The 17,428-nt window shown below is 38.8% G+C and overlaps 1 protein-coding gene across 1 annotated transcript in view; it reads left to right on the forward strand.

The window, feature by feature from the left end:
* The window catches only part of LOC124804970 (transient-receptor-potential-like protein), a 205,984-nt gene that overhangs the window by 37,504 nt on the left and 151,052 nt on the right, over positions 1-17,428 (forward strand). The window contains exons 5-7 of the mRNA XM_047265360.1: positions 2,881-3,023; positions 8,294-8,495; positions 13,628-13,798. Coding sequence (XP_047121316.1) covers positions 2,881-3,023; positions 8,294-8,495; positions 13,628-13,798 — 516 coding nt within the window. The remainder of the gene's footprint in view (positions 1-2,880; positions 3,024-8,293; positions 8,496-13,627; positions 13,799-17,428) is intronic.

The raw sequence follows: 17,428 nt of genomic DNA on the forward strand, positions 1-17,428 counted from the left end.
TCCTAAGATTTAAGTATATTCCAGAAACCATTAGAAATTTGCTTTGTAACTTCAAAAATTCAAAGCAAGTCATCAGTGCTTATTTTACTAAACACATATACTTCAATGACTTTTTAAGATTTACATTTATGTTTAAAAACACTGACTTAATAATGAAGATAATTGATATTGTTGACATAACACTTTCTGCCCATATGGAAAAAGGGGGAAGGGACCAGGGGAAGGGGATGGGGCTATGATGGGTAAAAAGACTCATCTTCACACTGTTTATGGAAAGCATATGTATTTCATTTATGTTTTGTGGAGTGTATTATTCGACTGTAAGAAATATCAGAGAGGTATTTTGAGCTCAGTTTCTCTGTATGTGGAGAGTTATAGACCTTACATTTTCAAAATGTTTCCAGATGCACACAGATTGACAAATATTGTCATCCTAAATAGAAGAAAGGAAGATTAGGCTTCACTGTCGCATCGAACTCTTCTTCAATGCATAAAAGATAAGGTGGCTTGCCAAACTTTGTTACACTATAGCAAGTGATTTCCAATTCATTGTTGTCTCAAGGAATCTGTCCAAGAAAGATTATCATATAATAATGAAATACCCTATTCATAAGAAATTTTAAGCAAGAGGACATTCTTTACTGAATTACACAATACTCTTAACCAGCTTTGCGTGAATACCAACTTGACTGACAACCTTGAGTTGCAGTACACATTGTTGCAGCTTGCAAGCTGTACTTGTGATGAACTGGCTGTGGAGAAGCATAGAGTTTATTGTGGAATCTGAAATACATTATAACCTGACTTTTCTCCATACAAATAGAATGGCCAAACGTGAAAGCCTCATTAACTGGAACGAGACTCGAGCCCTGAGGCTGTGTATTTGTAATCTGATACAACTCCACAGAGATTGCCCGACACATCTGAAATACTAATAACAATAAAGTGCCATTGTTTGTTATATCAACAAAGAGACTGCAATGATTCAAAATTAAAAACAGAGAATCCCTGCAGACTGAACTTAAGAAAATGCGATGTCACATTATTATGTGGTGGTATAGTCTCAAAATGGAAAGTGAAGGACCCCCTAGCTTCTACATGTAACATATTACTGCCAGTTGGATGCACATTCATGTAAATGGAAAATCTGTGCCTTGTAGAACCAGTCCTACATTCATCTAACTTCTTGGATATGTTCATCATATAAAAGGCATAAATGATTAAACTTTCATTTGATTCGACTCTGATGACCACCACCAACATCTGTATGACTTTTAACCCTCATGGAAGTACTTTGTACTCTTTGTGGCATGGAAACATACTGCCTCTGAATGTTATCTCTATGGGTTTCTTGTCGTAATTGAAACATTTGTTGCGTCAATTCATGGGCATCCAGGTACAGCCCATGGGTGAAAAATCAAGGAATAGGGCAGGTCAGGCAGTTATGTGTACATTCCTCGAAACAACTGTGGTGTGAAATGGAGTGAGGATTCTTGTATTATCTTGCTGGATTATGCCATTTGGTATCTTAGTCATTAAGGACATGATGAGAGGTTTACCATTCTTGCCATATACACTATACACTGACAAGCATTCAGTCTCCCTTCAACATTTACAATGTCAGTCCTGTTGTCATATCCAAGAGCTCCCCACACCGTCACTCCAGGAGTTGGAGAGGTATGGGTTTTGAGAATGAGTGCTTCTTGTGATCTTTCACCAGGTCATCTATGATCACATTGACCTCGATCTGACGACCACAGACAGTAGCGAGATTCATCACTGAATGCTACAGATTGCCACTCAATGTCCCAGTAAATTCTAGCTCTATACCGTGGAAGTACGTTTTGTCTGTGGTATGGTGTTAGCAGTAAATGACACATACAAACTCGAGACCTAACCCAGCTTCCATTAACCTGTTCTCAATGGTTTGTGGCAACACTGCCTGCAATCTCCATCCAGATTTCAGCTGTTGTTGTGTCGATTCATCAGAGCCATTCAAATAGTCCTATGATCTTTTTGTGATACAGTCTTTCTGGAAGGATCTATGACTAGTCTTCCTGCCACACTGATGTACTGAGCTCATTGACACCATGTGTTCTGTAGTCCTTGCACTACATCTATCTGTCTGTTGGTGCTGTCGGTATGAAGCCCCCATTTCCTTCATGCCAATGATTCAACATTTTTCAAAATATGAAAGATGGCAACAAATATCTGTGCATGTCCTCTAGGCATGTTGCATTACTATCCTCACTTCAAAACTTTTGGGAATGTTACACACTACCAGTAGCCATGCTTTGTTGAGACACTCTGTCATCTGTAGAACTGTCTTTTTTCTGTACTGAAAACAGGCTTGAGTGAGGATGCAATTTTAATCAATACACCCCACAAGTGTGTAAATACTGGAATTTCAGCTTGATGGCATTCTGTGAAGGTGTTCATGGTGTCACACTTTCCGTTTCTGTCACTGTAGTTTTACATCCATCTTGTGCATCTGGCACAGAGAGGACCCTAATCCACTAATGAGTAGGCAGCAAGAGTGTCACTGTCTGCTAGTTTACAGAAGGTCAAGTTGGTGGAAGTAACAGCAACAGAAAGTCTCCACCTGTATGGAAATAAAATGCAGAGCCATTCTGCTCGATAACAGAACACCTCTAACGCGACGGATTGGCTGTAGTTAACAGCACTGGCAGATGCAACAGGAAACTTGTTGCTCATTAATCAAGGACGCTCTTTATGATGATTTATTTGGATATTAACAACATACCTCTGAAGAAAATGCAAAAAATGACTACTTAATGTATGTTTATCACATATTAAAGTTGACTCTTAGCTATGTGTATCCAGATTAACCATTCAACAAGCTCATTGTGTTCTTTGCAGAGCTGGGAGAAGGTGGACTGGACAACAGCTCAGTTCACACCAGACATCACCCCACTGATCCTGGCTGCCCACCGTAACAACTATGAGATCATCAAAATCTTGCTGGACCGTGGTGCTACTCTGCCCATGCCTCATGATATCAAGTAAGCCATTCACTTATAACACTCTGACATTTTTACTTTTTATTGCTGTTTTGCTCTACAAGTTGTGGGAAGTCAATTGTTGGTGATATCAACATTCCACCATTCAGCCAAAGGCTTCAAAATATATGTAGTCAATAGAAAATAATTAAAAATGTGAAATATTTATATCTGTTTTTAGGAATATTAAAAGGGCTGTTTAGTTTATGGTATTGACAACATAACAACGAATCTTTTCTTTTCTAAATAAAAAAAGATGGCACAGAAAGGTGGTGAGATCTTAAAAAGAAGCACTGCAGACATAATGAAACTGGAAGGAATTCTCATAAGATAGGATAAAGTTAGAAGATGGAAGGTTCTGGATGGTCATAGATTGTGGATGTAAATAAAGGTATCATATGAGTTGTAATGTGTAGATGAGAGTAGGTGGGGAGTGGGGTGTGGGTGGTAGTAGAGCAAAATGGAGTATGTATTAGAGATGTGGTTCAGACCATTGTACAAAGAGGAAAGGAATAGGGAAACGTGGAGAGAGGGCAGGGGAGCCTTCACATGGTATAGGATAGACAGGGTAGATAGAGCCGACAGAATCGGTAAATATTGGCATGGAATTTATAGTGTGCATCCAAAAAGTTCCAAAACTGGTTTTACTCACTAGCATATAAGCAATATTAGTGCAGTAGCTATAGAGGCAGCTTGAACTAACTACCATAAACAACAGATGTGAATTCGACCAATCAGTTTTAGACTGGATTAAGTAGTCTATGCGTGGCTTTAGTGCAACAACATTGTCATGTCACAAATCACAATGGGGTAACATCTCTAAAGCAAGCATTCAGGACATTCTCCAGCCTATTTTGATACAGAGGAAAGTGTGTACAGGGCTGGTCCCATGCACATTGACCGAAACAAAAGCAAAAACACATGAACACTTGCTGCAACTTGATTGAAACACAAACCATGAACAATTAATTATGTCCTGACAAGAATCATCATGGGTGATGAGAATTATATGTTATCAATAAGCACCTATCACAGTGCAGAAATTCACAAGTTATATCCATACTTTGATGACATAACTGACATTCACGCCAATGTAATGCATGGTTTGAACATCATCCCAAAAAAGATCTTTTGTGATAGTTTCACATGGGAGTATGAATGTTCTATGCATTGTACTCAAGCAGGACATGGGGTGGGGGTGGAAGACAATGTAGAACAACTGAAGCATTAAAACCATGTCTTAGCTTTTCTCTTTTTTTTTATTAGTCCAGTCCCATAACTTTTTGGACTGACCAGGTATTTTCTAGAAGAGCCAGTGTTGGTGGATGTGTCAATAGAGCATTCCAAAATTGGAAATTAAATGAAAAATAGTGGAGTTGTTGCAGTGGAGTTTGTGGATAGCGTAAGAGGTGTTCAATGTGGGCTAGATGGGAAGAGGACTTGATTATATGGTAAAGGATTCATGTTGTGGGAACATAAACAGAGCTGGGTGGCAAGGTAGAGTGTATAGCATTTAAGGATTTGGTGGGAATAGTAGAACTTTGGTGGAGGCAACATTGGAGTAGGAGGAAGGGTCAAACTTCTGTCGGTAGCATAGTAGTTTTAGTCTATTGTGGAACTTCAGTCGAGCATTGGTCTGAGGTATTTTACTGTGTTCATTAATTTGATAGGATTGTTGTAAATGGTTATGGCTGTGGGAGCTGCCAGAGGTTATTCATATAATTACTGACTATATTTTGGAAATGTTTATTTTGAGTTGTCATTGGCTATGCCAGGAGACTAAATGGTTACAATGGACTTGGGGGCTTCATTGGGATTTATAGTGGAGGGCTAGGAAAGTGGTGTCATCAGCATACTGAGGAAAGTTGTGCCCATATTATCTATTTTGTGTAATCTAGCAATGCACTCATTCTCTACAAGTCACTGCTATATTCTCTGGGCAATATTGCAAGAGCATTTGTTTAACAAACCACTCTGCACAGCGTTAATTTTGGTTTTCAGAATTCTCTATCAAGTAGTTTTCAGTTCCTCTCACAAGCCCTTCTGGACCCCATCCCAGTCTTCCCATGAAGGCAACCTCCTCATGACAGACACCGTGACTGCTCACTATGGATGCAAATTTAACCTACACCATTCAGATGAGGCGAAAGTACCTGATTCAAGAAGCATATGGGTACCTCACAAAAGGGCATTGCTTACAACGGTACATAAAGCTGCACGCCTGCAATGGGTCAAACAACACAGAAATTGGTCAGGGGCTCATTGAAGGCATGTACTGTGATTCAACAGTCATGATTTTGCCTCATTCAAATGGTGCTAGGCCCTGAGTGCACCTATGGCCCAATGATACGTATAACACACAGTTTGCACAGGTGAAGTTGATGCCAGACGGGGTGCTGTGGTGTTCTGAGGGTGCTTTTGTAACGTAACTTGGGTTACTAATTCAGGTTATTGTGAACCTGAACCAGGATGTTTACTTCAACATTCTTGGTGACCAAGAGTTGACCATTCTTCTATCTTCTCATGATGAGCATGCTGTGGATACCCCTGTCTTCCAAGATGACAACAACCATGTACATACAACAGCATGTCCATGTTCCTGCTTTGATGTGTATCCATGCAGCCTTGATTGGCTCATTACATCATCTGTAACTATTTGCAACAGTTAAAACATAGCAATCAACATTCCTGTGTGATATGTAATTGTCAGTGTGTGGCTTCAACTGAATATGAGATACCCAAAGAAACTAATGGACTCTCTATCGAGGCCTGAGGTGGTGTACACAGTATTAACATGATGTCCCCTGGCAGTTGGAAGGTTGGAAGGTTACCGTTTTCACAGCTTGTCTGAATAATCGATATGTGCATACAAGCCTAGTGAAAAATAGCTACGGCGAGTCCTACGAATAATAAATCAGCATCTCTGGCCTGCGTTAAGCACGTTGGGCAGCAGCAGATTTGTTGGTGAACAGTCCTAGTGATTGATTGTATGGGTTGGTCACAACCGATTGTAAGGGTTGGGCATAAGAATTTGATTTTGAGATGATTTTCCTGTGGATGATGGGGAAATTGGAGGCTTGAAATTGTTCAAGGTTTAATTGAAATGTTAAGTAGATAGCTCACTTAAAAGCAGCATTCTGTGAAGGTCGATTATAGTGGAGAAAGCTAGTAGTAATAACAAATAATTATAATCAATTGGATACTTCACATAAGATAAATTCACTTTCACAATACATACTGTATTCCACTTTAAGACAAGAGAAAAATAAGGGACCTATGAGATTGCGAGCAACTAGAACATAAGACAGGGGACATTCTAGAGTGACTAAATTTTTGTCTAGTTTGCTTGTATTTAAAGTTATGTGCATCAATAAACAAAAATATGAGATACTGTTTGACATTATGATCACCCATCAATCACAACCTCAACTTCAAGTATTTAAGAGTATCTGTCTGTAGAAATTTCAAGGGAATGATGAAACAAATATAGCCATATACAGACAGAAGTCACGCTGAGATACATGATAAGAATCCCAAACAAGTTTAATTTAACCACAAAAGAGGACGCTTACAAAACCCTAGCTCGACCAATACATGAGTATTGTTCATCATTCATTCTGAGAGCACCAACAAGCTAGCTTAGTGGAAGAGAATGAGAAGCTCAAAATGAAATAATCTCTTCATCAAGGTTTATTTTAGTGAGCACAAGAGTGACACATTTGATGTGGTTGTGGGAAATGAGCTAGACTTTGGCTTATCTCATCACTAAGGCACCTATTGCTGATCTATTTATAAGTCAATGTATTAGGCTACCTCTCAGCAAACCCACTCATAAAATATTGGGAAATCATATACATTTCGTTAAAAACACTTTTACTTTATTCATGTGAGATATACACAACATGAAATATGGCAATTTCACAAGGCAAATCAATGAAAAATTCTAAATTCATGATAACTTCAAATGTGGCATCCATTTTGCAAATATAAAAAATGGATGAGTCAGTTAGGCACAGCTAACATCTGCACAGTGTGTAACTTCTCCAAGCAACATTACAGCTCCATCAAAATTAAATGCCAGTCTGTTTGCAAAGATGCTCTGGTCAAGGCTAGGAATGAGAACAGAAACACGCTTTCCGAAACAACCTCGATATCAAGAAACTGAACTGGGCGCTGAATTTTTTGTAGAGGACAGACAAACACTGTAGGAGTTCTGCATGATTGAATGTCACATCTTTTAGGATGAAATCAATACCCACTATGTGTCATCACTGTAGGTCTGCACATTGACAAGTCCACATACAAAGGAATGGAGACCTGAGCACCCAGCTAAAGATATAACACCAGTCACAAAGCCCTGTTAGCAGGTGACTGACAAATTATTAAGTGTACTGGCTTCTCACAAAACAATAACTTTTCTTCAACTTTACAAGCTAAAATGGGCACCATCCACAAAGAGACCTGTCTTCCTCTGACCTATAGTCATGTTTAGATGTTGGTGTGTGCTTCTCAGACCCTCCCTCCAGTGATGAGTAGTAAGTAGTACATTTGTGGCCAGTCGTCTCGCATGTACAGCATCTTTTTGAAGCCTTCTGCTGACAGTACTCTATATCATCACACATCCGGGAGAGGGAACACCAAGGGTCAAGGTAGCAAACCTGTTCTTCCTAATACACAATAGGAATCTTGATAACTATCACAGCTCGTCTGTCCAGGTTAAACCTGAGTTACAAATTGTTGCTATAATAAATGAGCAACTGAAAGGTGGACATTTAACTAACTGAGTGCATCCCCATCTTCCTTCTTCTTTTTCATGGCCTTTATCTCATATCTTTGAAGGGTTGACATGTTAATCATTGGATCTGGTGATTTTGCTTGTAAGAGGTGGTCAGATGGTCTTCCTGTTGCCACCCCCCCCCCCCCTCCTTCCATGTGACAGTGTGCAAACGTTGCCTAAATTAATGAGAATTCTATAGCTGGGTCGGACATGGGACCAGCCCAGAATTCACCCAGCTGGGTGTGGAAAACAGTCTAAAAACCACATCCAGGCTGACCAGACCAGTCCGTCACTCGTCATCATTAATCTGGCTGGTAGATTCAGTCTGTGGCTGACACGTCTCACAATCCCAGAAGTAGCATGCTAACGTGCCCCGTTATCCAGGCAGGTCTGCCTCCAATCAGTTAATGAGCATAAATGTACCTGAAAAGATGTCTGAAGACTTCAATTTACTGTTGATGTTTCTCCAGGATGTGTTGGCCTTGGTGTGTGACAGGTGTGGCTGTGAGGAGTGTCTGCGGGAGTCTAGTGAAGACTCTCTGCGCTTCTCGCGGTCCCGGGTCAACATGTACCGTGCACTGGCCAGCCCGTCCCTCATCGCGCTGTCCTCCAACGACCCAATCCTGACAGCCTTCCAGCTTTCCTGGGAGCTGCGAAATATTGCCTTTGCTGAACAAGAGTGCAAGAGCGAGTACATGGTGAGTTTTGCCACACAATGACACCATACCATGCCATGTGATCTGTACACAGTCCTCCCAACTTGCTCTCCATTCTACCCTCCAGGGAGATAACTGACACAGGTAGTAACTTCTCCCAATATCTAATATGTTACCAATAAACACATTATAGACAGTGTACCACAAAGACACAAGGAAAGTTACACAACAGAAGCAAAACATTCTAGTAAACATGTGAGTTGACTGTGGATGTGTAGTTAGGAGCTACCAGTGACTGCAGTATGAAATATTGTCCTAGTCAGTGCCAGTGTATTTGAAATGTAAAATTTTCATATGAGTCCTCACTTGATTAATCTAAAAATTTCTCCCATGGCCCATGATTTGGGGATGTGTAGATGCACACTGGTCACCAGGGCATTTTGTTGCTGATGTAACATGACATCTGACATGCCCATATGGTCCAAGATGAATGCCTGTGACTAGGCATCCAAAATCACATGACTTCAATCCTCTGTATTTGTATGACTGGGATCATCTAAAAAGTGAAATGTACAGAATTCCTGTTGATATAGTTGGTGAAATGGAGCAACAAACTGTACAGTCTTGTCAAAATTTACTTGATGATCCCATGGTGTTTACAAGAATTTGAAACTCACAGCAAAAGTGAGTGCAGTGTTGCATTCAGATAACAGGAGACAAGGACCTGCTTTTAACAGGTACAAGTGTAAGCTGGAAAATGTAATGTGCTGTAGCACTATTGCAATTCTTGTTATGATACCAGCAGGCCTAGGATGAAATTTGATTGCAGTTACATGGGGTTTTAATTAAAAAGTTTACATTTCAAATTTACTTATACTACCCAGCACACAATTTCACACTGAAGACAGTGATGGGCGATAACCATACATTTGCAATTATCTTGTAAATGGCTCATTTGTGGACCCACTTTTACTGGACCATTTTTGCTTCTATTGTCATAAGGACATACTTTCACACACATCAGTTTTTGTCATGTTATGATACATCCTGTATATTGACTTAGAGAATACAGTTTACACACCCTCAGATTTTTGCATAAGGTGTTATCTACAAGGGGAGGTGAAAATTTCTTGAAGTGGCATTTAGCAACAGCAAAAATTAATATATAATAGAGGAAAACATGCCACGTGGGAAAAATAAATCTAAAAACAAAGATGATGTAACTTACCAAACGAAAGTGTTGGTATGTTGATAGAGACACAACAAACACACACACAAAATTCAAGCTTTCGCAACCCACGGTTGCTTCATCAGGAAACAGGGAAGGAGAGGGAAAGACGAAAGGATGTGGGTTTTAAGGGAGAGGGCAAGGAGTCATTCCAATCCCGGGAGCGGAAAGACAGGTGAGGTACGAGCGGCGGCAACTTGAAATTAGTGGAGGTTGAGGCCTGGTGGGTAACGAGAAGAGTGGATATACTGAAGGGCAAGTTCCCATATACGGAGTTCTGACAGGTTGGTGTTAGTGGGAAGTATCCTGATAACCCAGATGGTGTAACACTGTGCCAAGATGTGCTGGCCATGCACCAAGGCATGTTTAGCCACAGGGTGATCCTCATTACCAACAAACACTGTCTGCCTGTGTCCATTCATGCGAATGGACAGTTTGTTGCTGGTCATTCCTACATAGAAAGCTGCACAGTGTAGGCAGGTCAGTTGGTAAATCACATGGGTGCTTTCACAAGTGGCTCTGCCTTTGATCGTGTACACCTTCCGGGTTACAGGACTGGAGTAGGTGGTGGTGGGATGGTGCATGGAACAGGTTTTACACCGGGGGTGGTTACAAGGGTAGGAGCCAGAGGGTAGGGAAGGTGGTTTGGGGATTTCATAGGGATGAACCAAGAGGTTACGAAGGTTAGGTGGATGGCAGAAAGACATTCTTGGTGGAGTGGGGAGGATTTCATGAAGGATGGACCTCATTTCAGGACAGGATTTCAGGAAGTCGTATCCCTGCTGGAGAGCCACATTCAGAGTCTGATCCAGTCCCGGAAAGTATCCTGTCACAAGTGGGGCACTTTGAGGTTCTTCTGTGGGAGGTTCTGGGTTTGAGGGGATGAGGAAGTGGCTCTGGTAATTTGCTTCTGTACCAGGTCGGGAGTGTAGTTGTGGGATGCGAAAGCTGTTTTCAGGTTGTTGGTGTAATGGTTCAGAGATTCCGGACTGGAGCAGATTCGTTTGCCATGAAGACCTAGGCTTTAGGGAAGGGACCGTTTGATGTGGAATGGGTGGCCGCTGTCATAATGGAGGTACTGTTGCTTGTTGGTGGGTTTGATGTGGACGGACGTGTGAAGCTGGCCATTGGACAGATGGAGGTCATCGTCAACTCATTTGGTTCCATCAGATTCACCTGGTCCTACTCCAAATCCCATGCCACTTTCCTTGACTCTTTCTTTTCTTTCTTACATGATACAGGTCTCTTTGCATATGTTTCCTCCATCTTGTCCAGAAGACTTGCTAATAATCAATAAAAAGACCAGTTTTGAGTCCCTGAATACAATGACCATAATTTTTATGGTAGATGAGATAAATTTACTCATGTTTAGGGTACTGTACCCTAATCAGTGAAAACTGAATTCTTATAGGATCACTTTGTTGTCCATCTCCCTGTCTGTCTTTCTCATGAATGTTTAAAGTTGATGTCAAATACTAAGGCATACTGTCCTCTGTCACTGTAAAAATTTGAGCTTCTAACTCAATGAAATCAAAAGATAAGGCCATTTATGTCACATATTTTGAAACTTGAAAACTCACTCATCGAAACCTGTAGATGAACTGTCTATACACATAATTCAGTTGGCACGGAACTCTCAGAGTGTGAATTCTACTCACACTTGTACAGTTTTTTACTACTGGGTCTGCAGAGTGCATGTCTCATTTTTTAAAACAGTCCAAACATTGGTAAGAAAATATTTTTCATGTTTACTTCAACTGCTTTGCTTGAATTTCCACTGATATATCATACAAAACAATTTTATTAAGGTACATATTAATATTTTATCCACTGGAACAAAATACACACAACTTTTAAAAAACTACACAAATGAAACTACTCCGTACGTCATGTTGGCACTTAACATACGTTTTGTACAACATGCAGCAAACTACCAAAAATAAAATTTCATTGATACTGGTGCAATATCAGTATTAGGTAAGGAACAGTCCTCTTATCCTCTTAAAAGAGGAATAAATTTTCTAGTTGCATCTCATCAAAACTTGAGAAAATAAGTGGTAGGCAAAAAGGTTAGCAATGTAGAAAATTGTGATGTACAGCATTTCATGAGAAAATACAATCAATCCATTTTTTGTTGATAAATTAATGATCCACAGCTCTAGTCACAATGGTGATACATATAACTCTATGGGATTTACAATGTGATAGGATAATACTACGTACAAAATACTCACAGTGCATGTGAATAGGTTCAAGTCTGCTTCATTCAAATTTAGTTGGACAAACAGTATGTCTATTATGGATAGTACACATGGCCACAAGTTTGACTGACTAGTGCACGAATGCAACAGAAATGAAAACAGTGAGAACTAACAGATCCTTGAAGAAATATGCCACATATATCATTAAAAGAAAGTGACATTTATTACCCAGGAAGTATATACTATTGGTTGTCACGAACAAAAATGCTAATATCAGAACGAGGTCTACTCTGAACAGTTCCTGAGATTAAACTGTTTTAATGTAAACATTTCCAGACTGCTGTTCATGTGCATATATATGGTGCGTAATGTACAGAAACCAAAGATGCTGAGATCACAGAGGATTGGAATCAAAAATTATAACAGAGGAAAGATAAGGGCAACAGTTGGAATAGAGTCACTGGAGGACAACACTTAGAAAAATTTAGATGGGATATGCAGTAAGGAAATTTTCCAGTAGCTCATTTCAGTGGAACTACATTGGTGAGCAGGGCAAGAGACTAATACACAAATAGTACATATATCAAAGCACCTATTGAAGACTTTGCATTGTTGTGTTGAGTATGTTTGACAACAAAGTAGAGCAACAACAAGGCAATCAAGTTCATGACCAGTTGCCACTTGGCAATGGCCATTCATGTGGATGAATAACTGGTTACTTGCCATATCCACTTACAAGTTGCACAGCAAGTAGATGACATGGCTGCTTTCACATCGATTGTATCTCGTATTGGATAAAAAATGCCTGCAACACTACTGCAATGATGTGGTGGGTGAGTGTATAGGACAGGTTTCTTATCTATGTCATGGCAATGACCCACAGGTAAAGGACTGGGAGTAGGAGTGTCATGATGTTTTATCACGATATACCCTGCGGCTAGCAGGCTACTATTTCATAAGGAATGGCATAGGAGGCTGGATTTAGGATACAATTGCTCTCAGATCAGGACAAAACAGGGTGATTCACAATGGCAACATGTATCACAGGAGAAAATGTCACGGATCACTGTACGCATGAACAAGACAGGATATTGCCTGTCTGTACAGGCTTGGGATAGGTTCTCAGCATATTTCAATAACTTCAGTTTTCCACTGAGGGAACAGTGCCACACATGCCAAGGCTGTGAGGAGTGACCTTTTGGTGTGGCAGCCATAAGAGCTATTGCATGTTGTTTCCAACATGAAATTTCCCTTAGCATTACAAAGTACAGTTTATTCATTGCAAAAGTTCAGGTTACATGTAAAATTATTAGTCAAATGAAGAAAGTTATACAGAATGTTCTAAAAAAATTAAATATCATACTTTAAAAACACTTTACAACTAAAGACACCACAACCGTCAAATTTCAGTATTGTTTCATTTCTATCATTACATAGGAAGACCATAATGTTAAAAGAACAAATAATGGTTTGTGAAAACAGATATACACAGATAACATTAAACTCTTACCTTACCCTCCTCTCTTTTAAGTTGGAAGACTGAATTTTGTTAAATTATCTTTCAAGGGATTATGAAGACTTGTTTAAAGTATATTTATTACAGTGTGTACACTGTGGATAAGTGTTAATTCTGTGGGAGAAGTTTGATGCTGATAAGCTTAATTTCCTATCTCATCCTGCTTAAAATATTATACATATTCTCCAACCACATTTCTGAATTAATATACAGAATTAAACATTTTCAGGAACTCCGGCGGCAGTGCCAGCAATTTGCTGTAGATCTACTCCACCAATCACGCAGTTCCCAAGAGCTGGCCATCATCCTCAACCATGACCCTGATAGTCCACCTTATGAAGATGGTGAGCACATGAAGCTTGCCCGCCTGGAGCTTGCCATTAACTACAAGCAGAAGAAGGTAAGTGTTCTTCTCACACTGCCTTTCTGTGACTCAGCATGCCTGTCATATGGTCAGATTAGATTAGATTAGATTAGATTAGATTAATACTAGTTCCATGGATCATGAATACGATATTTCGTAATGATGTGGAACGAGTCAAATTTTCCAATACATGACATCATTAGGTTAATTTAACAACATACTTAAGTTAATATAACAACTTTATTTTTTGTGTTTTTTTATTTTTTTTATTTTTTTAATATTTTTTTTTTCTTAATTTATATCTAAAAGTTCCTCTATGGAGTAGAAGGAGTTGTCATTCAGAAATTCTTTTAATTTCTTCTTAAATACTTGTTGGTTATCTGTCAGACTTTTGATACTATTTGGTAAGTGACCAAAGACTTTAGTGCCAGTATAATTCACCCCTTTCTGTGCCAAAGTTAGATTTAATCTTGAATAGTGAAGATCGTCCTTTCTCCTAGTATTGTAGTTATGCACACTGCTATTACTTTTGAATTGGGTTTGGTTGTTAATAACAAATTTCATAAGAGAGTATATATACTGAGAAGCTACTGTGAATATCCCTAGATCCTTAAATAAATGTCTGCAGGATGATCTTGGGTGGGCTCCAGCTATTATTCTGATTACACGCTTCTGTGCAATAAATACTTTATTCCTCAGTGATGAATTACCCCAAAATATGATGCCATATGAAAGCAATGAGTGAAAATAGGTGTAGTAAGCTAATTTACTAAGATGTTTATCACCAAAATTTGCAATGACCCTTATTGCATAAGTAGCTGAACTCAAACGTTTCAGCAGATCATCAATGTGTTTCTTCCAATTTAATCTCTCATCAATGGACATACCTAAAAATTTGGAATATTCTACCTTAGCTATATGCTTCTGATTAAGGTCTATATTTATTAATGGCGTCATACCATTCACTGTACGGAACTGTATGTACTGTGTCTTATCAAAATTCAGTGAGAGTCCGTTTACAAGGAACCACTTGGTAATTTTCTGAAAGACAGTATTGACAATTTCATCAGTTAATTCTTGTTTGTCAGGTGTGATTACTATACTTGTATCATCAGCAAAGAGAACTAACTTTGCCTCTTCATGAATATAGAATGGCAAGTCATTAATATATAATAAGAACAACAAAGGACCCAAGACTGACCCTTGTGGAACCCCATTCTTGATAGTTCCCCAGTTTGAGGAAAGTGCTGATCTTTGCATGTTACGAGAACTACTTATTTCAACTTTCTGCACTCTTCCAGTTAGGTACGAATTAAACCATTTGTGCACTGTCCCACTCATGCCACAATACTTGAGCTTGTCTAGCAGAATTTCATGATTTACACAATCAAAAGCCTTTGAGAGATCACAAAAAATCCCAATGGGAGGTGTTCGGTTATTCAGATCATTCAAAATTTGACTGGTGAAAGCATATATGGCATTTTCTGTTGAAAAACCTTTCTGGAAACCAAACTGACATTTTGTTAGTACTTCATTTTTACAGATATGTGAAGCTACTCTTGAATACATTACTTTCTCAAAAATTTTGGATAAAGCTGTTAGAAGGGAGATTGGACAGTAATTGTTGACATCAGATCTATCCCCCTTTTTATGCAAAGGTATAACAATAGCATATTTCAGTCTATCAGGGAAAATGCCCTGTTCCACAGAGCTATTACACAGGTGGCTGAGAATCTTACTTATCTGTTGAGAACAACTATCCTTTTCATTATATTGTTACACTGCTTAATATCTGTTACTTTCTTGCTTTAAACAACTCAAGTCTCAAGTAACATAATTGTATGGTCAATTGACAATTTAATCTAGATGCATGGGCATCTACTATATTCAGACATTCAATAATAACTAGAATAAAATCCCTCAGAATGGAGATACATAACAGTCTATCCTTATTTGCTCTGGCTGTCAGTTGAGACCCATACACACACTTGCTCATACTTATACAGTTAATTGTAAATGGGTTGCTAATGAAACAAATTGTGTATTCAATGTCTGACATAACGGGAAACCTAGGATGAAAATTTAGATCTATAAAAGGATAGATCACAACTCACAAAACAGAGCAGATATCAAGCAGGAGACAAGCAGAAAATGCCTAGCTTTCAGATGAAGTTGCTCACCAGAAGTAAAATATGAATTGAGTATGTGTGTTTCTTAACTTTGACAATGAACTTATCGAAGGGCTAAGTACTTTCTGTCATTTTATTCATGTGTCTGTCCTCTGTTCAATGCCTCTTTTTTATGAGATTTGATATATCATGTTACTCAGTTTAAAATATTTATATTCTGAGATGAGTCAACTGATAACATTTTAGCATTATTTGTCTTTCCATTGTTTTGTTGGAGTTAAGCATCAACACAATAATGATGCTTTGTCGAGTATCTGAATATATCCTCTTCTTGCATCTACTAAGTTTGTATTATAATTATCTAATGTTCCAAACTGAGGATCTAAATCTATGATTGTACTGCATAACAAGTTCCATTTAAATCTAAAAATATGTGAGCCATATGATGTTATCACACAATATAAGGAAAAGACAGATAGCTACTCACTGTACAGTTAATACAATGCGTTGCAGACAGACACAATCAAAAGACACTTACACATTACCTTTCAGCCAAAGCCTTCATCAGAAAAGGAGACACATATACATTCATTCACACAAGCAAGCACACCTTACACACATGACTACCATCTCCGGCAGCTCAGACTGTCATTTAGAATGGAAACAGTAATTGCTACTGAGACGAAGAAGAGCTTTAAATGACAGAGAATTCTTTGTGATTAATGTCCATCATATGAATCTTGCAAATTTTAAAACAGAAATTTCAACACAAAAGTGATCTATATGTATCAGCAATCACTGACAATTTTGCCCAGCCAGCTTCTGAAATATAATTATCCAGTGATGAAATATAATTATCCAGTGATGAAATACAGGCTTCCAGATGGTAATCAGAATTACTCTACCAGGCTGCTTTTGAGGATCTCCAAAATATTATTTTATGGATGTGATTAATTATTTGTAGGAGTATTTGGGATACACAAAATTCACTTAGATAAATTTTACTGTTCCAACCCTTTGTCTTGCTGCTTTTGTTTCATGTGTCTAGCTGAGGTCCTAATTTGGTTTGTGGATGTTCTTGAACGTGTAAACACACTGTAATGTGCACAAGCAATAGCCACAAATTTTTAATCAAGACATCGATAAAAATCAAGCTGCCTCCATGAAATGGCATTAGCTTCAGTGGGATGTATTTTCCCAATGGTGGATGACTTGGCAGAAACCTTGATCAGGCCTGCCTTTTGGCTACTCAGGAAATGTTCCACCTCAAATATTTCCTTGTTGTCATTCCAGAAATGCTTTACATGCAGCAGTTTCTTCATTCAAGGAAAGAGAAAGTAGTTACTTTGTGCTTTGTCAAAAGAATGCAGGAGAGTGAGGCCAAATCAGATAGCCCAAAGAAGCAGCATGTGTAACTGGATGCCTTCCACAACCTCTCAGATTTCAGCAGTATACTGTCACAGTTCACACATTACAAACATAATCTGTTAGCACCATATCATGGTTGTTAGAAAAAGTACTCATAAGGAGAAGTCCA

The sequence above is a fragment of the Schistocerca piceifrons genome, chromosome 7, assembly GCF_021461385.2.
Source record: "Schistocerca piceifrons isolate TAMUIC-IGC-003096 chromosome 7, iqSchPice1.1, whole genome shotgun sequence".
Lineage (NCBI taxonomy): Eukaryota > Metazoa > Arthropoda > Insecta > Orthoptera > Acrididae > Schistocerca > Schistocerca piceifrons.